General features: G+C 41.9%; 2 protein-coding genes across 2 annotated transcripts in view; both read left to right on the top strand.

Annotated features, from left to right (window-relative positions):
- LOC111974574 (metal transporter CNNM4) overlaps positions 1 to 4,446 on the top strand; it is a 49,224-nt gene extending 44,778 nt beyond the window's left edge. The window contains exons 5-7 of the mRNA XM_024002409.2: positions 569 to 665; positions 3,747 to 3,931; positions 4,192 to 4,446. Coding sequence (XP_023858177.2) covers positions 569 to 665; positions 3,747 to 3,931; positions 4,192 to 4,446 — 537 coding nt within the window. The remainder of the gene's footprint in view (positions 1 to 568; positions 666 to 3,746; positions 3,932 to 4,191) is intronic.
- A 13,733-nt stretch (positions 4,447 to 18,179) lies between these two features.
- On the top strand, positions 18,180 to 20,897 carry LOC111974578 (interleukin-1 beta). Its single transcript, XM_024002415.2, has 6 exons — positions 18,180 to 18,277; positions 18,559 to 18,607; positions 18,743 to 18,944; positions 19,569 to 19,748; positions 19,985 to 20,121; positions 20,573 to 20,897. The coding sequence occupies exons 2-6, from the start codon at positions 18,575 to 18,577 to the stop codon at positions 20,798 to 20,800; spliced, it is 780 nt and encodes a 259-aa protein (XP_023858183.1). The 5' UTR covers positions 18,180 to 18,277; positions 18,559 to 18,574; the 3' UTR covers positions 20,801 to 20,897.
- The last annotated feature ends 3,012 nt before the right edge of the window (positions 20,898 to 23,909 follow it).

Here is a 23,909-nt window from a genome sequence, read left to right as displayed (position 1 = left end):
TTTACTAACAGGCTTCCTACCGCGTCGTCGTGCTGCCTCCATTCGCCGGTATCCCTCCTCACACTGCGCCAGAGAATCCCAGGCGGGCTCCGGCGCTCTCCTTGGGTCGATCGCCCGCCTGTCGATCTCCTCCCACGTAGTGTAGCCCAGATCCTTCTCCTGCTTCCGGGCTAGCTCCTCAAAATGCCGCCTCTCTGCTTTCGCTGCCTCCAGCTCAGCTTTGGGGCGGCGATATTCTCCTGGCTGTGCCCATGGACCTTTACCYTCCAATATTTCCTCCCATGTCCAGAAATCCTGCGATCGCTGTTGCTTTCTGTTACGCCGCTTGGTCCTTGGTGAGGTGGGTGGTTCTGTAACGGGTGTTCTCCTCCTCTTCGCTTGAAGAGGAGGAGTAGGGATTGGACCTCCCTCTTTCTGCTCTCTTCTGGGTGGGCCTGTGGGGACTGTATCTCAAGTGGCCTCTCAAACTGGCATTCCAGTTTATTGGGGATTTCCTCTATAGGGACTGTATCATGTCTTTGTTTTGCTTTTCCCTGAGCCATTGTCTGTGTTTCTCTGTGTCTCTCAGGGGCGAGTGGAAGTGGAGGCCGGGAACGAAAACATGAAGTTTGAGACAGGACCATTCTCCTTCTACGGTGTCATGGCCCTCAGTGCTCCCACGTTAGGCGAGTCCTCTCTCTCTTCCATTATATGCTCTGTCTGTTTCTCTCTCCCCTCTCTCTCTCTCTCTCTCTCTCTCTCTCTCTCTCTCTCTCTCTCTCTCTCTCTCTCAAAGCACACCTTTTTCTCTCTGCTTCCTCTCTCTCGATCTTTCTCTCTCTCCTCTCAATTCAATTAAATTCAAGGGGCTTTATTGTCATGGGAAACATATGTTTACATTGCCAAAGCAAGTGAACTAGATAATAAACAAAAGTGAAATAAACAATCAGAAATAAACAGTAAACATTACACTCACAAAGGTTCAAAAGGAATAGAGACATTTCATATTATGGCTATATACAGTGTTGTAACAATGTGCAAATAGATAAGTACAAAAGGGAAATAAATCAACATAAATGTGGGTTGTATTTACAATGGTGTTTGTTCTTCACTGGTTGCCCTTTTCTTGTGGAAAAAGGTCACAAATCTTGCTGCTGTGATAGCACACTGGTATTTCAACCAATAGATATGAGAGTTTATCAAAATTGGATTTGTTTTCAAATTCTATGTGGGTCTGTGTAATCTGAGGAAAACATGGGACAAGCTCAAATTGGTCCTATAGTAAAACTGATATGTTTTTATTTATGACATTTTTTGTTGTTGCCAATTTTGGTCTTTAATAAAGGGCCAACAAACACTTTTCCTACCATCTACCCCTTCCACTTGCCTCCTCCATTTTTTGTGGTAATGCTGCAATCAGTTGGATGTCATAAAGGATAGAGCAAACATTTCCATATATAGTTCCATAACTCCACCTTTCCTATTCATAATATCATTAACAAAGAGAATTCCTTTTTTTTTCATAATATATATTTTTTAATCAATTTGTATATTTTGTCGTACTATTTATTCTGTCTATTCTGGAGGATGGAACTGGAATTGCAACCAGCTTTGTGTATGGTTTGTGTTTTGAAAGGGAGATATTTTGAAAAAGGTTAGATTTTCAATTAACTGAAAGTGAGAGGTTGTAATCTGGATAAAGGGAAAAATTCAATTTTTGAACAAGTGATGAGGTTGGGGGGATAAAATAATTCAATATTACAGAATTAAACCTCTCACTAAAAGCATCAGTCATACGAAAGTTATACTTAAACCTGAAATGGTTCTCCAGTTGAGGTTTAAGTATAACTTTCGTATGACTGATGCTTTTAGTGAGAGGTTTAATTCTGTAATATTGAATTATTTTATCCCCCCAAACTCATATTCATTATATAAATAAGCACGTTTACACAATTATTGCTGAATGAGCTTCCTTGATGTTTTCCTAAACTTCCCAATACCTTTCTGATGCATTTCATTCACTTCAAACCATACTTACAAATCAGTCTGACAGTATTTTTGACACATTTTTGTCATAGTGTCAATTACAAAAGTAAACATTGGCCGGATCGTGAAAAGAATTTGATCTCAAAATGGGGTCACAGGCCAAAAGTTTGTGAACCCCTGGTTTAGGACTTGTTATTATTATGGCACTGTCATGGAGGGCTCACATACAGTTTTCCAATTTATTGGTTAGGAGTGCTTTGTGATTGCTCCTTCAGCAAATTCTATTTTACTTCGTCCCGCACGAGCCGTTGTTTACGGACAGATGGCTCATTGCCGAAGCTTCCGTAGCCTGGCGCCCTTGATAAACCAAATCTAAACAATTCGGTTTCAGCAAAATAACGTTTCCAGTCAACAGAGGCATCGCACTAAGCATTTATAGTCAGGCAACGTCTTAAGGATGTCTTTTTTTGGTACTATCCGGACCGACAGTCTTTTTTGGTGCAGTCTGGACATCCAACAACATCTATATTTTATCTTTTGTTTTATATGCAATGTAAGTGCCTTGATGTGTTTGGACCCCAGGCAGAGAAGCTGCTGCCTTGGCAAATGCAAATCTATCTTTCACAAGTTTGGAAAGAACAGTACAGTATAGCACAGTAGAGCACAGCAGAGTACAGTACATTACAGTACAATACAGTAAAGAAAAGTATAGTAATGTACAATACAGTAGAGCACATTAGAGTACAGGTAAAGCAAAGAAAAGTAAAGTATAGTGTACTGTTTTGTACTGTACTCTAATGTACTCTACTCTACTGAATTCAACTGTACTCTACTCTACTGAATTCAACTCTAATGCACTCTACTGTTCTCTACTGACTCAAACTCTACTGTACTCTACGGAATTAAACTCTACTGTACCATACTCTACTCCATTGAATTAAAATACTCTACTGTACTCCAGGGGTTCCCAAACTTTTTCACTCAGGCCCCCCTTCCAGCATTGGGAAACATCCCTGCGCGTACACACCACGTCTATATCTATAGGCACAAGCACTGTTCATGACATAAACTGTTCACACGCACACGCTGTTCACACATCAGTTTCGTAATTCTGACTGTCCAAACAGCAAGTTAGAGTGTCTTGAAATATCAGATTCCATGTGCTTTTTGGCTGTTCAGACAGCTAAGATGTTTTATAAATCCATGTGGCTCCGCTTCACTGAGGCACTGGCATCGTATGTTATTCGATGGTAGCCTAACATTGCGAATTGCGACATCTGGTGGTATCAGTGTGAAATTAACAGATGTCTAGTTTGTGACGTGTGTGTGTGTGTGTGTGTGTGTGTGCTGTCTCTTATACACATCTAGATGTGTATAAGAGACAGGTGTGTGTGTGTGTGTGTGTGTGTGTGTGTGTGTGTGTGTGTGTGTGTGTGTGTGTGTGTGTGTGTGTGTGTGTGTGTGTGTGTGTGTAACATTTCTGACTTTCAACATAAAGTGGGTGTGTGTTTGTTTGTATGTGTCTGTGTTTGCTTTGAGAAGTAATGTCTCGTGCATTAACTGTATTTTATGTCTCTAGAATGCACATTCGGCTGGTTTGACAGTGGTATTCACATTATTCACATTTAGCCTACCAGTTCATTGCAATTTTACCTGTGTTAGAGCGTGTATGCATTTTTTTGTGTGCCATCGCCATATCCTTGTGTGCATGCGTCTGCACATGTGAGTGTGTGTGTTTTTTTGCTGACTCTAACACTACATTTTATGTGTGTGTGTTTCAGAGTTCCGCTGTCCGTCACACATCAGTGGTTTGAACAGGACAGCATCTCTGAGCGCTGAAGATAGTACAGAGTCTCTGTCTGTCAGCGGCAGCAATAGCCAGCTCAATAATCAGTTCACTATCCCCTTACCAACATACACCCCCGACTTTTACGTACGAGCTCTCACAGACCTGCAATTTGTCAAGGTAAGGAGGACCATCCGTCCATTGGAGAAATCTAACACAACAAGGTAGCTAAGGTGCAGAACGTTAAGAGACTGATCTCTCTGCATAATTATATCAAAGCAAACGCCAAGCTTTAGAAATACAATACATTTGAAAGCATTCCCAGCCATAACCTACAATGATCATTGTTCCTCTTCCTCTTTTCTCTCTCTCTCTCTCTCTCTCTCTCTCCATCCCTTTCTCCTTCCTTCTCCCTCCATCTCTCCCTCCCTTCCGCTCAGATCTCGCAGGCCCAGTACCAGAACGGTGTGATGTCGTCTCGTCTGGACTCCATCCCCCAGTCACCTGACTTCGGCCAGCCTCGACTGGAGGGTACCACGTCCCCCGTTTTGACCACCACTCCCGGCAAACTATCCTCCCGCACTCCCAACCCAACGCCCACCCCGGAGACCACCTCCCTTTTGGCCGACAATACCACCTCACTCCTCAACGAGGAGGACTGTCTGCCCCACAACCTGTCAGAGAGCAGCATATGACACACACACACACACACACAACAGTACACATACCTATATATGTGCGTATACACACAACCAACGACTGAGGAGACTGAGTGTGGGCGAGAACATCCATACGCACACACACACCCTGATGTTGAACAGCAGGGTCCAGAGAGACAGAGCAGGCCACACACATACTGTACAGGTAACTGAAACAGTAATGGAAACACTTGAGTAAATGAGAGATATAGGTGTAGATCCTGAGTTAAATAAGCAATTAAAATCCCATCAAGCTTAGGGTCATGTATAAAAATGCTGGGCAGGCCATTATTTTGTCTACCATGGCTATGCCCCCATAGGATGACAATCCCCCATCCACAGGGCACGAGTTGTCACTGAATTATTTGCTAAGCATGAAAACGATGTAAACCATATGCCATGGCCGTCTCAGTCACCAGATCTTAACCCAATTGAACACTTTTGGGAAATTCTGAAGCGATGCCTGAGACTGCGTTTTCCACTACCATCAATGCTAAATGATGGGATTTCTTGTAGAAGAATGGTCTCGCATCCCACCAACAGAGTTCCAGACACATGTAGACTCTAAGTGGTTCTGGCTCGTGGTGTTCAAACGCCCTATTAAGCCACTTTGTTGGGGTTTCCTTTACTTTGGCAGTTACGTTTATGTACATATGCAAAAACACACAGACATATACACACCCTAACTGGAAGAAAATTGAGTTGTTTCAACTAATTATAATTAAGAAACTGGTTCCACACTTTTTTTGTTTACTCAACTATTCGATCAAAGTGTTACCTGAACTTACAATTTTTAGTTGAACCAAACTTGGCTTCAACTTGAGAACTTTCAGTCAACTTAAAATGTTGTGGAACTAGTTACACACAGACAGTGCTTTTGACATTCAATAATTTCAACGTACATGTTTAACACATAGTACATGATCATTTATACAGTAATTATTATTCAACATGTCCTCACAACCTCTTGGCTTCATACTGAGCTTSSTGCTGCACCACCATGTCTGTGTCAATGACTGATTTCAGCTGTATTGCTACACTTTGCACTTCAATGTAAATATCAGATCTGTTAAAAGTATAGTTGGATTAACTGATAATTGATACAGACATGGTGGCATAGCAGAACGATCGGCATGCCGTGAACCAAAAGGTGAGGATATGTTGCATAATCACTGTATAAATGACCATGCACAAAGTAATAATGTACACTGAGTGTACAAACATTAGGAACACCTTCCTAATATTGAGTTGCACCCCCTTTTGACCTCAGAAAAGCCTCAATTTGTCAGGGCATGGACTCTACAAGGTGTTTGTATTTGTATTTATTATGGATCCCCATTAGCTGCTGCCAAGGCAAAATTAAGGCAGTTATACAATTTTGTATAAAAATACATTCATTACAGAATTCACAACACACTCAGTGTGTGTCCTCAGGCCCATACTCCACTGTCATATATCTACAACGCAAAATCCATGTGTACGTGTTTGTATAGTGCGTATGTTATCATGTGTTTGTATGCATGTATCTGTGCCTATGTTTGTGTTACTTCACAGTCCCCGCTGTTCCATAATGTGTATTTTTACCTGCTTTTTAAATCTGATTCTATTCCACATCAGGTAACTGATGCAAGCAGTAGAGTTCCATGTAGTACTGTGTGCTACATAAGATAAGCAAACGCTCTGGGAAACAAATAATGACGTCAGCTAGGGAGCCAGCCAGCTAACCCAACTTTACACAGGCTACTGTTTGGCCATAGCCCACGCCAAATAAACGAAAGATACCCCACAAGCCAACCGTGACCTTCTCTTGTGAAGCCCAGACGTAAGAGAGAGAACAATGGCTAAACCTGGTCTTAACTTCCAATGCTCCATCCCCCTGCCCAACCAGAGCTGGTTAGGCTGTTTTTAATGTTATCCAGAGGTAAACAAATCATCGGCCAGATCGTGAAGTCTGCGCTCTGAGAGCGAAACGAGATGGGTGGGGCTAAAGCTTAAGTGTGAACGATGCTGAACGGGTGTTGACAAATAAGAGCTCTTCACTAGATACCAAAACATTCAAAGGCGATTTTCTCAAAAGCAAAATTACTTTCCCATTGTTCCTCAAATGCAGTGTATGATATACCATTTTGTAGCTCTGAGTCTGTACTTTTATCCAATGTAAAAAACACAATTTTGCTACATAAAGCCAAATCCAAGTGGTGAGTCACATATCGTCCGATATTATCCTCAGTAATTTTCCATCCAGATTGTCAGACGCCAGTGGCTTGTCATTGTTGATAGACAGCAATATTTTTTTCTCCTCTTCCACACTGACTTTACAGAATTCAAAAGTACAATTCTTGTCTTTCATAATTTGGTCAGATATACTTGGATGTGTAGTGTCAGCGTTTGTTGCTGGCATATCATCCCTAAATTTGTTTATCTTGCCAATGAAAAAGTCAAAGGAGTTGGCAATATCAGTGGGTTTTGTGATAAATGAGCTATCTGATTCAATGAATGATTGAGCTGAGTTGGCTTTTCCCCCCAAAATGTAATTTAAGGTGCTACAAAGCTTTTTACTATCATTATTTATATAATTTATCTTTTTCATAGTAGTAGTTTATTTTTATTTAGCTTAATCCCTACACTGGCTTCCTGTTAAGGCAAGGGCTGATTTCAAGGTTTTACTGCTAACCTACAAAGCATTACATGGGCTTGCTCCTACCTATCTTTCCGATTTGGTCCTGCCGTACATACCTACAAGTACGCTACGGTCACAAGACGCAGAGCTCCATTTTTATGGAATGGTCTGCCTACCCATGTCTCAACTTTTAAGTCTTTACTGAAGACTCATCTCTTCAGTGGGTCATATGATTGAGTGTAGTCTGGCCCAGGAGTGTGAAGGTGAACGGAAAGGCTCTGGAGCAACGAACCACCTTTGCTGTCTCTGCCTGGCCGGTTCCCCTCTCTCCACTGGGATTCTCTGCCTCTAACCCTATTACAGGGGCTGAGTCACTGGCTTACTGGTGCTCTTTCATGCCGTCCCTAGGAGGGGTGCGTCACTTGAGTGGGTTGAGTCACTGACGTGATCTTCCTGTCTGGGTTGGCGCCCCCCCTTGGGTTGTGCCGTGGCGAGATCTTTGTGGGCTATACTCGGCCTTGTCTCAGGATGGTAAGTTGTGGTTGAAGATATCCCTCTAGTGGTGTGGGGCTGTGCTTTGGCAGGGTGGGTGGGGTTATATCCTTCCTATTTGGCCCTGTCTGGGGGTATCATCGGATGGGCCACAGTGTCTCCTGACCCCTCCTGTCTCAGCCTCCAGTATTTATGCTGCAGTAGTTTATGTGTCGGGGAAGGGTCAGTTTGTTATATCTGGAGTACTTCTGCTGTCTTATCCGGTGTCCTGTGTGAATTTAAGTATGCTCTCTCTAATTCTCTGTTTCTCTTTCTTTCTCTCTCTCGGAGGACCTGAGCCCTAGGACCATGCCTCAGGACTACCTGGCATGATGACTCCATGCTGTCCCCAGTCCACATGGCCGTGCTGCTGCTCCAGTTTCAACTGTTCTGCCTGCGGCTATGGAACCCTGACCTGTCCCAGACCTGCTGTTTTCAACTCTCTAGAGACAGCAGGAGCGGTAGAGATACTCTTAATGATCGGCCATGAAAAGCCAACTGACATTTACTCCTGAGGTGCTGACTTGCTGCACCCTCGACAACTACTGTGATTATTATTATTATTTGACCATGCTGGTCATTTATGAACATTTGAACATCTTGGCCATGTTATGTTATAATCTCCACCCGGCACAGCCAGAAGAGGACTGGCCACCCCTCATAGCCTAGTTCCTCTCTAGGTTTCTTCCTAGGTTTTGGCCTTTCTAGGGAGTTTTTCCTAGCCACCGTGCTTCTACACCTGTGGCTGGTAGTGAGGGACATCGTCAGCTAGCCCCCAACCCCTAACCGTCTTCTCCAGCATGGCAATTTCCCCCCAAAATATGAATATTACTAACAGATTAATCTAATTTTGGCCAAGGGATCCATGGAATAATTTTCGAGGGTGTAATACAATACAATGTAATATTATTAATCGACAATATATGTTCTTAACCCTGGGCAACATGGGCCTTGGAGCCTCACAGGGATAATGGTATCCAAAGTACTCCTTTTCGTAATCCCCAAAAATATTTCTGGGAACAAATGCACTGTAACAAAGTTCTCTGCCACATGACAAAATGTGTAGAATTGCAGGAATTGAACTCATATTGAAAAATTCTCTCCAATGCCAAGAGGCCTTTAAAGCGGGCCTTTAAAATGTTCCTTCTCAGGGGCCGAGACATGGTTCGTCCGGCGATGCACTGCCGAAGTCCTAGTAAATGTCCTTGTATGCAATTTTTAAGCTCAATCAAGTTGTTTTCTAATTATAAGGGGTTCCCTGATGAATTAACTATCACAAAAGGGCTACCCTTTCCCAAAACGTTGTACTACGCCCCCTTTTTTATACACGATGGGAGGTCCTCAAGACTAAGCTAAACATAACAGGTTATTTTGCATCAAGGAGTGGAGCATGGGAATTAGACAATATCAGATCTCACAAACAAATATCAATAGGTTTATACGTTTCATTCACATACTCAAACAGACAATGGATAATGTGCTGCAACACTCACGGAGGGCGTGCCCAGGGAGAAGGAGAGCAGGTCTAGGTGGTATGGGCTACCGGCTCTCACAGCTCTCACAGTCTCACGTCATAATTAGATGTTCATCCATGTTGCTTACACGTCATATTTTTCAGTTGGTACCAATGTCATTTCAAAGTGTTTAAGGTTCATTTTAGGCATTAATTGCACATTTTTAACGTTAGTCATTAACTCAGAATGGTTCAGGTGGGTTGGTGTAGGCTTAAAACAAAAATATGAAAAACAACTTTCTATCACTGAATTTGAACGTGCAACCTTTAGAATCAGAGGCAGATGCTTACGTCCATCCACGTCCACAGAGAAGTAGATGATTACACCTGTAAAAACAGCAAACTCATCTCCTTTCCAAGACCCCAACTTTCTTTTGGTTTTCCTGTTGGAATAAGGTCACGCCAATCATCATAATTTTATTACTTAGCAGCCTTTTTCCCCCCGAGACTTAGCATGATTTCTCCGACCAGGCAGGGCCTCAGGCAGTCTGTAGTTTCCATTCTGATGACCAACCTGTTTTATTTATTCTAGGAGAAATTGCTTTTCTTTCTGATGTTTATTGTATGCGCAGCTAAATGTAAGTGCCAAAATCCTGATGTCTTGTTGTTTGGAGCTAAATAGTGTCTGTTGTAAATACAGTGCCTTCGGAAAGTATTCAGACCCCTTGACTGTTTACACATTTTGTTATGTTTTAGCCTCATTCTAAAATGTATTAAATAAAAAACAAATCCTCAGAAATCTAAACACAATACCCCATAATGACAGGTTTTGAAAATAGGTTTTTAGAAATGTTTGCTAATTTATTAAATATCAAAAACAGAAATACCTTTTTACATAAGTATTCAGACCCTTCGCTATGAGACTCAAAATTTTGTTCAGGTGTATCCTGTTTCCATGTATCATCCTTGAGATGTTTATACAACTTGGTTGAAGTCCACCTGTGGTAAATTTAATTGATTGAACAAGATTTGGAAAGGCACACACCTGTCTATATAAGGTACCACAGTTGTCAGAGCAAAACCCAAGCCATGAGGTCAAAGGAATTGTCCGTAGAGGATCGAGACAGGATTGTGTCAAGGCACAGATCTGGGGAAGGGTACCAAAACATTTCTGCAGAATTGAAGGTCCCCATGAACACAGTGGCCTCCATCATTCTTAAATGGAAGAAGTTTGGAACCACCAAGACTCTTCCTAGAGCTGGCCTCCCGGCCAAACTGAGCAATCTGGGGAGAAGGGCATTGGTCTGGGAGGTGACCAAGAACCGCATGGCCACTCTGACAGAGCTCTAGAGTTCCTCTGTGGATATGGGAGAACCTTCTAGAAGGACAACCATCTCTGCTGCACTTCACCAATCAGGCCTTTATGTTAGAGGGGCCAGACGGAAGCCAGTCATTAGTAATCAGGCACAGGACGGGATACGTTATCAGAGTCGGTACAGCCACCCGGTTTCTTCATGCATCGCGCCGACAGAAACAAACATCTCTCTGGTAAGAAGAAGGGTGGGGGTGTATGCCTTATGATTAATGAGTCGTGATGTGATCATAACAACATACAGAAACTCAAGTAAATTTGTTCACCTGACCTAGAATTCCTAACAATCAAATGCCGACCGCATTATCTACCAAGAGAATTTTCTTTGTTTATAATCACAGCCATGTTTATCCCCCCAAGCAGACACCTCGACGGCCCTGAAATAACTTCATTGGACTCTATGTAAACTGCAAACCACATATCCTGAGACTGCATTTATTGTAGCTGGGGATTTTAACAAGGCTAATCTGAAAACAAGGCTCCCTAAATTTTATCAGCATATCGAATGCGCGACCCGGGCTTGCAAAATTCTGGATCATTGCTACTCTAACTTGCACGACGCATACAAAGCCCTCCCTCGCCCTCCTTTCGGCAAATCTGACAACAACTCCATTATGTTGCTTCCTGCCTATAAACAGGAACCGCCCGTGCTCAGGTCTGTTCAACGCTGGTCCGACCAATCTGATTCCACTTTTCAAGATTGATTTGATCACGTGGACTGGGATATGTTCCGGATTACCTCAGACAACAACATACGCTGATTCGGTGAGCGAGTTTATTAGCAAGTGCATCGGTGATGTTGTACCCACGGTGACAATTAAAACCTTCGCATTAACATCTGCTAACCATGTGTATGTGACCAATAAATTTGGATTTGATTTGATTTGACAGCCCGCTTGTAGTTTGCCAAAAGGCACCTAAAGACTCTCAGACCATGAGAAAGAAGATTCTCTGGTCTGATGAAATCAAGATTGAACTCTTTGGCCTGAATGCCAAGCGTCACATCTGGAGGAAACCTGGCACCATCCCTACGGTGAAGCAAGGTGGTGGCAGCATCATGCTGTGGGGATGTTTTTTATCGTCAAGGACTGGGAGACTAGTCAGGATCGAGGCAAAGATGAACGGAGCAAAGTACAGAGAGACCCTTGATGAAAACCTGCTACAAAGCGCTCAGACGTGGGCGAAGGTTAACCTTCCAACAAGACAACAACCCTAAGCACACAGCCAAGACAACGCAGGAGTGGCTAAGGGACAAATCTCTGAATGAGGCCGGACTTGAACCCATTAGCTGTGCAGCAACGCCTCCCCATCCAACCTGACAAAGCTTGAGAGGATCTTCAGAGAGCAATGGGAGAAACTCCCCGAATACAGGTGTGTCAAGCTTGTAGCGTCATACACAAGAAGACTCGAGGCTGTAATCGCTGCCAAAGGTGCTTCAACAAAGTACTGAGTAAAGGGTCTGAATACTTATGTAAATGTAATAGTTCCGTTTTTTTTAATACATTTGTAAAAACACAAAAAAAACAGTTTTTGCTTTGTCATTATGGGGTATGGTGTAGATTGATGAGGGGAAAAAATAATTTGATAAATTTTAGAATAAGGCTGTAATGTAACAAAATGTGGAAAAGGGGAAGGGTCTGAATACTTTTCGAATGCACTGTATGTACCATTTGTGTTAAACTTGCTAGCTAGCTAGCGCTCGTTCTCCCGTTAGCATTTGCATTAACATTAGCATTGTCATCCGTAATGCATTACTTTTTAGTATGCTTATTAGCATTTGTTTGCATTTGTCTGTGGTGCCAGGCAATTTTCGGTTGTAGATCGCTCATGCTCATGATCATTTATAATGTGTATATATTTCTACATTGCTCTATTGTTTCTTTGTGCATCTAACATGTGTTTGGGTCCACATAGCCTGTTTAGTTTGTTGACATGCAAATAGTTATATTTTTCCCATACCCTAAGTTCTCCTATATTCTTTACAGAACCACAATTATTATAAGAGAGAGTGGTGGTGTATGTGTATGTGTGAATCTTCATTAAACCCTTGAACTGAAACTACTGCTTCCTCATGTTGTGAACGGACACCCTGTTGTGGTTGCTACCAGCCTATAATCCAGCACCTACGTTTTTATCCCTTCTTATTGGTCCTTCGAATTCCTAAACAACACATTCGAGCCAGATGCAGTTGTGGTCAACCGTCAGAATTTTGGAATTGTGGTCAACCGTCGCCCCCCACATCGTCTGGTCGACTATGAGGTAAGCTACGAGACAAGGCAGACACCACACACAACAACACACCACTACAACGAGGGACAACAAGAACATCAGCAGCTACCCTCCTGTACAAGATGAGAGAGAAACCAGTTCTTCTTCCAGAACAGTCTTAACGTGCCTGAAGCTGATAGAAGAGGAAACTGAGAAGTTGACACTGGAGATACTGGAGCTATCGGAAGAGCTAAATTCATCCGCTTCAATGGGTTCCCAACCGTTCAAGTCATTACCCAGGCTGACCTGCAACAGTGAAGATGGAGCATCACCTTCATCGGTTGCCAACTCACCAGCCCCCCATAGCAGGCGGACCTCAACTAGAGATTGTCATCATCAAAGTCAGCCTGAGCGGGCACAGCTGGTGACAACCAGAGAAGGTAAACTGCAGTCACAAAGGCAGCACGATAAGTTAGAGTAGCTCATTGAAAACCTTAGGATCAGAGGGCTCTCCTTCTCAGACCAGTCATCATCATCGTCATCATCTACTCAGTCAACCCCTCGCCGTTGTGAGCCAACGCACCAGCGAGACCGGTCGTCTTCTCATTGCAGAAATTGTAGCCCAATAGCGCCACCTAGAGGGCTGAATTCACATGATTGACAATGTCAGTCAAAACCTAACCATTGTGGTCAGCCTACACCTGATCGTCATCGTCAGCCCACACCTGACCGTCGCCGCCGTGACTACTCACTGGACCGCTACGGTCAGCCTACACCTCATCGCCACCATCAGCTCACACCTGACTGTAGCCGCCACGACTACTGACCTGACCGATGCCGCTGGGACTACTCACCTGAGGAGTACGATCAGCATACGCCTGATTACCATTGTAAACCCTCAACTGATTGCCATTGTCAGCCCACGCCTGACTGTTGCTGCTACGATTACTCACGTGACTGTTGTCGTCAGCCCTCACCTGACCGTTGCCGCTGCAACTATTCGCCTGACCATTGCCGCTGGGCCTACTCACCTGATCGCCATTGGCACTCACCTGTCCCCTACCGCACACCTTCTCCACCCAGCCGGGAGCGCGCCTACCATGGACCAACTCCTACCATCCCCAACTTCATCAATGAAGACCCAAGAGAGTTTACAAGACTGAACGTGGCCCTCGACAATGTGCTGCCGGTAGATGCAACAGAGTGTTTCAGATATTGGTGGCAAGAGCTTGAACGAACAACTCTTTCCCGGATCTACCTTGGGAGCTACTCTGCTTGGAGTCCTTCTCCGTATCCGGAACTCTTTGGCCATCAGCAGTGACATAAAGGGGATGTTCCATCAAGTCTGCCTGCTACCCGAAGATCAGCCTCTTCTATGGTTTCTGTGGCGAGACCTAATCCATGATGATTTCTCTGACGGCTATGAGTGGCAYGTTCTTCACTTTGGGACAACATGTAGCTCCTGCAGCACCTCGTTTGCCCTTCAGAAGCATGTGTTCGACACAGCGACCAAGAAGAAGATGTGTGATTCTGTGTAGAATGCTGTTTCTGTCTACATAGACAACTGTCTACATAGACAACTTACTTTTTTTATAGTAACGTGGGTGCCTGAAGCCTCATTGTGTTTGTGTGGGTCTTTACAAAGCCTCCCTTTTGTGGATGAGAGTCCTGGTCGGAGAGCAGTGAGCTGTGGTTTACCTAGGATGATGTGGAACCCCAAGAGAGCACCCTTGGATTACGATGGCAATGTCTGTCTGATTCCAGAAAATGATGTCATGGCTTTAGAAGCTTCTGATAGCCTAATTGACATCATTTGAGTCAACTGGAGGTGTACCTGTGGATGTATTTCAAGGCCGACCTTCAAACTCAGTCCCTCTTTGCTTGACATCATGGGAAAATCAAAAGAAATCCGCCAAGACCTCAGAAATAAAATTGTAGACCTCCACAAGTCTGGTTCATCCTTGGGAGCAATTTCCAAATGCCTGAAGGTACCACATTCATCTGTACAAACAATAGTCCGCAAGTATAAACACCATGGGACCACGCAGCCATCATACCACTCAGGAAAGAGGCGCGTTCTGTCTCCTAGAGATGAATGTACTTTGGTGCGATAAGTGCAAATCAATCCCAGAACAACAGCAAAGGACCCTGTGAAGATGCTGGAGGAAACAGGTAAAAAGGTATCTATATCCACATTAAAATGAGTCATATATCAACATAACCTGAAAGGCCGCTCAGCAAGGAAGAAGCTACTGCTCCAAAACCGCCATAAAAAAGCCAGACTACGGTTTGCAACTGCACATGGGGACAAAGATCGTACTTTTTGGAGAAATGTCCTCTGGTCTGATGAAACAAAAATAGAACAGTTTGGCCATAATGACCATCGTTATGTTTGGAGGATAAAGGGGGAGGCTTGCAAGCTGAAGAACACTATCCCAACCGTGAAGCACGGGGGTGGCAGCATCATTGTTGTGGGGGTGCTTTGCTCCAGGAGGGACTGGTGCACTTCACAAAATAGATGGCATCATGAGGGAGGAAAATTATGTGGATATATTGAAGCAACATCTCAAGACATCAGTCAGGAAGTTAAAGCTTGGTTGCAAATGGGTCTTCCAAATGGACAATGACCCCAAGCATACTTCCACAGTTGTGGCAAAATGGCTTAAGGACAACCAAGTCAAGGTATTGGAGTGGCCATCACAAAGCCCTGACCTCAATCCTATAGAAAATGTGTGGGCAGAACTGAAAAAGCGTGTGCGAGCAAGGAGGCCTACAAACCTGACTCAGTTACACCAGCTCTGTTTTTTATTTTTTTATTTAACCGTTATTTTACCAGGTAAGTTGACTGAGAACACGTTCTCATTTGCAGCAACGACCTGGGGAATAGTTACAGGGGAGAGGAGGGGGATGAATGAGCCAATTGTAAATGTGCCAAAATTCACCCAACTTATTGTGGGAAGCTTGTGGAAGGCTACCCAAAACATGTTTAAACAATTTAAAGGCAATACTACCAAATACTAATTGAGTGTATGTAAACTTCTGACCCACTGGGAATGTGATGAAAGAAATACAAGCTGAAATAAATCATTCTCTCTACTATTATTCTGACATTTCACATTCTTAAAATAAAGTGGTGATCCTAACTGGCCTAAGACGGGGAATTTTTTACAAGGATTAAATGTCAGGAATTGTGAAAAACTGAGTTTAAATATAAAGTATATGGCTAAGGTGTATGTAAACTTCCGACTTCAACTGTATTTAAGCCAGTCAAATAAAAAAGACATTCTATTTTATTTCAAACACGAATGAGGTGGCATTGTGTGACAATAAATGGTGATATTTTTGTTTTTGTGGTCAGAAATGGCGTAGGCCTAAACCTATACCATGAGTGTGAATCTGGAAGTGAAATTCAAAGATTTTAAAAGCAGAAGTGGGGGGTGTCATATATCATCTTGAGAAATCCTCGACAGCTTTCTAAACATGCTGAGTCACTGGGAAATCCGTTGGTAAACCGGTTTTGTGAGATCCATAACCACAAAGACACAGTCTGTGTCTGGAAAGTAACCCAATTCTCTATATAGTTCACTACTTTAGACCAGGGTCCATATTTTACTTATCTGGTCAAAAGTAGTCTACTATATKGGGAATAGGGAGCAATTTCAGACACATGCCAGATAGTTATACCTTGGTAGGTTTCTGTGAWTTAGTCAACATTCCAATCCCATAGGTTTCATACAGCCTACAGGGSTGATAASGATCGATATACTGTTACACAACTTTCTTCGTTATGTTCAACGGTTATMCTATYCAGGTGAAACGTTAGTGAGCCAAACACAATACATTAGAAGAATACTCGTTTTGTGGCATATTATTGAACCTATTGACCAGATTGAGCATGTTTCCATAGGGAGTTCAGATATTATACAAAAAATCCTGATATTTTTGTGAATTTGGGAGATTCACCCAATGGGTTCTAACAATGACTGGCAAGATAGGCTAATATGGTAGTAGGTAGCTGGACACAGTCCAAGATTCTGTCTGTCTGTTGTCCTGGCAGATTGTGGTCTATGTTCTAACCTCTCGTGACAACTACAGTACTTCAGGAAGTGGGGAAATAGTAGAGGAAGTCCCTTGTTACTTCACAATATGATGAGACGGGATTGAGGAATTTACTCACATCTGAAAATTCATTAAATTTAAGCATGTCTGACATAATCAGAAATGACAAGATTAGGAAATTATAGAATAGAACAAAAACGTATATTATTTCACCTGAGGGAACAACAGGATTAAGCCTACTCTCCATTTATTTTTATGACCTCAGACAACTTTGGAAATGCTTGAAGTTTAGTTTCCTAGGCCTTTAGGAAGATGGATTTAAACATACAGTAAATATTGTATTTGTATTTACATATACATGACATTTTTTGTATTTAGAAGAGGCCTTTATCCAGAGCTACATATATTTACAGTTAGTCAGTGGACGTAACTAAATTGAGTAGGGAAAAACAACAACATATGATACCACAGTAATTTCAACTATAGACCATTCTTTCCACTTTAACCGTAATGTATGAAAAGTAATTTACAAGTAAAATTATAATGTAAGGTAGTATTATAATACGTTTTATTATAAAGTCAGGTGTAAATTTGCTTAATCTGACTCATTTTACTTAGTGTTGACATGAACAATGTTTTATCTTCTATTCATTTAGTTATATTGAGATTTGAAGTCATGAAAACACACAAATGTCTTTAATAAAGTATATTGGCACTATTACAATGCACTTACTCTATCAACCAGGTTAGTCCCGTTGAGTTAAAAAACYTATTTCTTTGAGAGACCTGGAGCAAGACAGCAGCCTCAACACATCAGTATCAGACAAACAGGCACATGACATCAACCAGAAGAAGATAAATCAATACAARAAGTGGCACGTCAGTAACGAGCATGTACACAAGCCAGAATTAAACATTTGAGTGCAATACTGTACGTCAAACTGTTGCGAGTCRAGTATTTCATCACCAACATCATTAAAGGGGCAATCTGCAGATGTTGCGTTCAGGAGTGAAGATGTTGCATTTGGAATAAATGAATGACATTTAAGCATACCCATTGATTCTTGAATTTATAAATGCCTCATGAGCATATTTCAGGATATCTATAGTACCCCATCAGAACCCAAAATATAGCTTGTTTAACTACAATGTTTGTAAACAGAACATTTAAACAAACACTATATAGCTTCAAAACATGGTTAAAACGGTATTTTTTTATATTGTGGATGGTCAGTCATTGCATTCATAGCTCTGCCTCTGAATTTGAGAGTGGTTACATTTCTCCAGCCCCATTCCTCAGCTTTTTACTGAAATAGGGGCGGGAAAACGCTTTATTTATTGTTTGAACTGCGGATTGTCCCTTTAAACAATACAATGTGCTAGCTGGTCTGGTAAAACCATCCCACTTCCTCCTGTGTGTAGAGGGAAATTCCTAGTGTGTGCCCAGGGTGTATTATATAAGACATACAGCTCACAGCATGTAGTCAGAAAACATTGGTTCAGAGAACAACTTAGGATTCACAAGAACTAAGGACTGAATACAAGACACTGGTACCTACCTACAAACTACAAACAACTCATCAAGGTAAATTAACTTTATATTCTGTCTTTACTCATGTTTGCAATAATACTTATACTGTATTGATGTCCATGTATTATACTGCTAATTGTGGTAGCATTATTTATTGCTATATAGTGTTAGTAATAACACATATTTAAAAGGTTTATTTAGACTGAACTGTATATGTATTTACTGTTTACATCAGATCTGAATGAGCTTTCAACTCTTCAGCATCTTCTGACTAAGCATGATGCCAATCTATTAGACAGGACAGAGCTTTACAAACTGATGCTTTTATTTTCCAGATCTAACAACACAGACATGGAATTTGAGTCAAACTACAGTTTAATAAAGGTGAGTCCCCAGCTCCTACAAGGACAAGACATACCCACAACAGTTGGACATAAAACATTCAAATGTAATTATACAGGAACTGTTAAACAACATATAATGTAATATTTCCTCCTCCCCTGTCTGTGTCCTGTGCAGAACACCTCTGAAAGTGCAGCATGGAGCTCCAAGCTGCCTCAGGGTCTGGATCTGGAGGTATCCCATCACCCCATCACCATGCGCCACATTGCCAACCTCATCATCGCCATGGAGAGGTTAAAGGGTGGCGAGGGGGTTACCATGGGAACCGAGTTCAAAGACAAGGACCTGCTCAACTTCTTGCTGGATAGTGCTGTGGAAGGTAGGGAGCAAAGTCAAAGACAATGGACTGGATTGGAGGAGCACCCTAAGGGGCTAGCCTGATCCCTGATCTGTTTGTACTGTTTGGTGTGACAATGACCATAGGAGTTGGCAAGACAGCACAAACAGATCTGGGACCAGGCTACCCCTAAAGGGATTTCCAATGTGTACCACTACAATACCATTAGCTATCACCACTGGGCTATGTTCCAAAGTTCACACTATAGAATACCATTTAAAATGCATGCCCAACTCATTGCTTCATTAAAAGTGGTATGCTACTGTAGTGTGGATATCTTAACAGAGCCCATAGACCAGTAGGGATGGAATTAAATTAGCATTTTTTACATTTAACCTTTATTCAACTAGGCAAGTCAGTTTAGAACATTTGTTATTTACAATGACGGCCTACACTGGCCAAACCTGGACGAATTGTGCACCGCCCTATGGGACTCCCAATCACGGCCGGTTGAGATGCAGCCTGGAATCGAACCAGGGTGTCTATAGTGACGCCTCTAGCACTGAGATGCAGTGCCCTAGACCGCTGCGCAACTCGGGAGCTCAATCAAGTGTATTCATACAACCATTCACTCATCTCCTACATCCTTTTCTCTCTTCTCACCAGAACATATAGTGTTGGAGTTGGAGTCGGCGCCCCCAGCGAGCAGGAGGGGAGCAGGGTTCAGCAGTAAATCACAGTATGAGTGTAGCGTCACTGACTCTGAGAACAAGTGCTGGGTCCTGATGAATGAGGCTATGGAGCTGCACGCCATGATGCTCCAGGGAGGCAGCAGCTACCACAAAGGTATGTTAACAACTGAGGCGCAGTCCCAAATTTCAAGAATTTGATGTAATATATCACAAGACATCTAGTGGCCCATTTGGGTACTTCAGATTTATCACAGCTGTCTGTAATCATTTTTGGCCCTCTGTGTGGCCTTATCACATGCAAAATATATGAACTAATTAAATAAGATGATTTTAATTCACAGTTGAGTTCTGATGAATGATGCTGACTGACTCTCTTCTCCTCTGTCCCAGTGCATTTGAACCTGTCAACATACGTCAAGCCCGTCCCCATTGAGACTGAAGCCAGACCTGTAGCCCTAGGCATAAAGGGATCCAATCTCTACCTGTCCTGCTCCAAATCGGGAGGCAGGCCCACCCTGCACCTAGAGGTAAATACCACGACTACTAAATGAATACTATTATTGAATGAAAACTACTACTGAATTAATAATACTAGAACTGAATAATAATAATAATGCATAATACTACTACTGAATAATGCTATGACTGGATAAATACTACTGAGTTAATACTACTACTTCTGAATAAACAGAACTACATTTTGGGGAAAAGTGCCTGCAAAAATAGACCGTTCAGCCTTACAAATGGCACCCCATACTACTACATGTGGAATGTAGGAAACAGTTGCATTGTAGTTAAATAAGACTCGATAGCTAGGCGAGGTGTGGCCAACCCTGGTACTGGGGAGCCACAGTGTGGACAGGTTTTTGTTCCAACAGCCACATCCTCAAACCAATAGACACAGAAACATTTATATTCACTCCTGGTGGTGACCTTTAATATTGAGTTTAACTCCTGTTCCTCTCTCTCTCTCCTCAGGAGGTTGCGGACAAGGAGCAGCTGAAGTCCATCAGCCAGGAGAGCGACATGGTGCGTTTCCTTTTCTACAGACGGAACACCGGGGTTGACATCAGTACCTTGGAGTCTGCCGGGTTCAGGAACTGGTTCATCAGCACGGACATGCAGCAGGACACCAAACCGGTGGACATGTGTCAGAAGGCAGCCCCCAACCGCCTCACCACCTTCACCATCCAGCGCCACAACTAAGATGGCCGCAAACACTGTGACACAACACCAATCAGGCCAAGGCCTCCAATAGAGATCCTCTACAATTCATGTGATTCTATTGGGCCTCTGTGATCAGGACTGGGTTGCCACTGTGGGTGCACGCACATGAACAGATTTAAGTGTATTGCTTGTAAGACAAGAACTTCATGAGGTTTAGAGTATGTACTGAGTACAGCATGTTACCATTGGGGTGTATTGACGTGGTCAACATTGTGGTAAGTGCCCCTGATATAATCAAAATATGCTTAAAATGAAAACTAAGTCATTATTGTTCTACTATTTATTAATATATCTCTAATTCAGTAATTTATACTTATTTATCAATGTATTTATTTGGCTCTGTTGATGTTGCACATATTCATTGATACATGCAAACATAAAAAATTCTTATGTGCTCTTTTTAATAAACAAATAGAAATATATATATTCACTCTCATGGTACTGTAATAACATGGTCATTGGGAGACCAAATAACAGAACCACAACACACCAATAAAAAAAGATGACAAATGTACATAAATCATAGTAGTGATAAACTATGTTAATGAATTTTATATATATTCATAACTTTAGTAGGAGTACCAGGGGCCATATATTAAGAAAATATTATATATGGCTCTGGGCATACCCATAGATATAGAACCATACTTATGGCTGCATTCCACAGCAAAGGCGATGTGACACAATAACCAATGAATGGTTGAGTGCTACATCATCGACTGACAGATTGCTATAATATCCAATCAAAACAAGTTGCAACTGGGAAATCTACGACTTCTGACTTCAGTGAATTCCAGACAATTGGGAACTCTGAAAAAAATGAGCTCCAACTGGGATAAACTCGGAATTCCAAGTTGGAAACTGTCATCTTTCTAGAGCGCCAACATTRCGACCTGAAGAGCATGGATGTCATGATTTGACCTTGTTTTTCTCCAGATTTCCCAGTTGTCTTGAAAGCACCATAACATATGTGGTCAGAGCCATATATTTAGAATTATGGTGCTTTCTAGACACCTGGGAACTCTGAAAAATACAAGGTCAAATCATGACATCAGTGATCTTCAGGACGGAAAGTCATTGAATTCAGAGCCTCTCTAATATCTTCAATTGACACAGGTGAATCACAAACTGAGTGSAAATCATCCTCAATTACAGGGACATAATTCTGAATGTGGAAAATGTAGATTTCACAACCATCTTCCTGAAATTGAGAGCTGTAAAGGTTTCACAAAAGGAATTGACAAATGATATTGTTATGGGATCTTTGCATAAAACATCGTTAATGTTGAGTGCAGTTATAGATTTTCTTTTGTAGTTTCTCTTTTCAAGTGCAAAAAAGTAACTAGTGTTTCTTTCCCCCTCTTCAATCCATTTTGCTCTTGACCTTACAAAGGCACCCTTTGCCAGATCCATGTAAATCTGTTCTAGTTGTAAAGACTTGAATACAGACTCCTCTTCTTCAGACAGATTATCTTTCTTTAGAGAACTGTCAAGCTTGCTCATCATCTCTTTTTCTTTAAGGTTCTTTAATTTCATCAGCTCTTTGGCGCGTTTAATGGCTACCACTCTGACTTTATATTTGAAAAATTCCCATCTACTTCCATGACCCAAGTCTTTTCTTGCAAAAATATCTTTAGCTAATGATTTAATGTTTTCAATGAGAGTAGTATCTTTAAGAAGTGTGTTGTTTAATTTCCAGTATCCTCGAGTACCTTTTGATTTTTTAGTAGCTTGTAAATTCAGGGAAATCAAGTGATGATCAGAAAAGGGAGCCAACTGATGATCTACATCTATAACAAATTGTAACAAAAAAGGGGAACGTAAGGAATAAATCTATTCTAGATTTATGTGACATAGTTTTGTTGGTCCAGGTATAACCCTTAGCATCTGGATTGAAATACCGCCAGGCATCCTCAACACAGAGATCCTTGCATAATGTCGTGATAATATTGCTATTTTGAGGGCTTTGACTCGTTCTAGGAGGGAAACGATCAGCAGATGCATCAGGTGTTTCATTKAAATCCCCTGAAATAATTAGAAAAGCCTCTGCGTATTTGTTGCTTAAATCCTGTACTTTTCTGGTAAATTGGGTAAAAGGGGTCTTATTAGGAGCATGTGAGTTATGTTCATATACATTACAAATGATGAAAATAGCATTGTCAAGTTTAACAGTTACTATGACCCATCTCCTGTCTTGTGAAGATTCTAGAACGTCACCTTTAAACTTGTGAATAAGTATCAAAACACCAGCAGAATGATTTGATCCATAACTGAAATAGGCCATATCTCCCCATTGTGCTTTCCAAAATTTCAAATCACTTCACCCGAATGCGTTTCCTGAAGGACAAAATCTGCGTTACTGCGTTTCCAATATAAAAATAAAGCTTTCCTTTTTGTAAGATTTCTCAAACCCCTAGCATTCAGACTAACGATATTGAGTGAATTGAAAATGAACTCCTGCATTAAAAAAAGAAAGAACACAAATTAAATAACACAAGTAGTAATGTGAACAATAAAACAAACAGTGAACCTTGAGAGGATTACTCCGACGGAAAACTACGCTCGGCTGAGGTAGCGGTGGTTAACAGAATAACAAATCTATTTACTTCCTTTTTATTTTTTTTGGCAAGTGTTCATTAGTTGTAGTTCGAACGGTACATTTATTCGTGGTAGTACCTTAACTGTACTCTTGGTAGTACTCACAGTTCCAATTTGGTTAATGTCAACCGAGTTACCCAGTAATCATTCTTCCTTCGATAAACGCGTGTGGGCCCTTGAACTCAGCCTTCTTTCCCTCTTGTCGTGTCTTCTGTATAAGCGGCCACAGTTTCTCTCTGGCAGCCTGATCCTGCGGTATCAGAGCTTCTTTGATGCGGAGCTTCTTCTCGTCCAGATACTTGTTCCCCTTGGCCATTTTCCAGATGATGTCCCTGTAATGGCGCATAGTTAAGCACAAGATGATATTGCGATACTTCAATGATGATACTTCAAATTCCCTAGCTATTCAGGCGTTGTAGATCTGTCAGGCGTCAGCAGCATCTAATGCCACGTTCAAATCAATTGAAAACTAGGAAATCTCTGAATACAG

This window comes from Salvelinus sp. IW2-2015, linkage group LG15 (genome assembly GCF_002910315.2).
Source record: "Salvelinus sp. IW2-2015 linkage group LG15, ASM291031v2, whole genome shotgun sequence".
Lineage (NCBI taxonomy): Eukaryota > Metazoa > Chordata > Actinopteri > Salmoniformes > Salmonidae > Salvelinus > Salvelinus sp. IW2-2015.
Note: the sequence above shows the minus strand (reverse complement) of the source record. Positions and strands in the feature narration are given on the sequence as shown.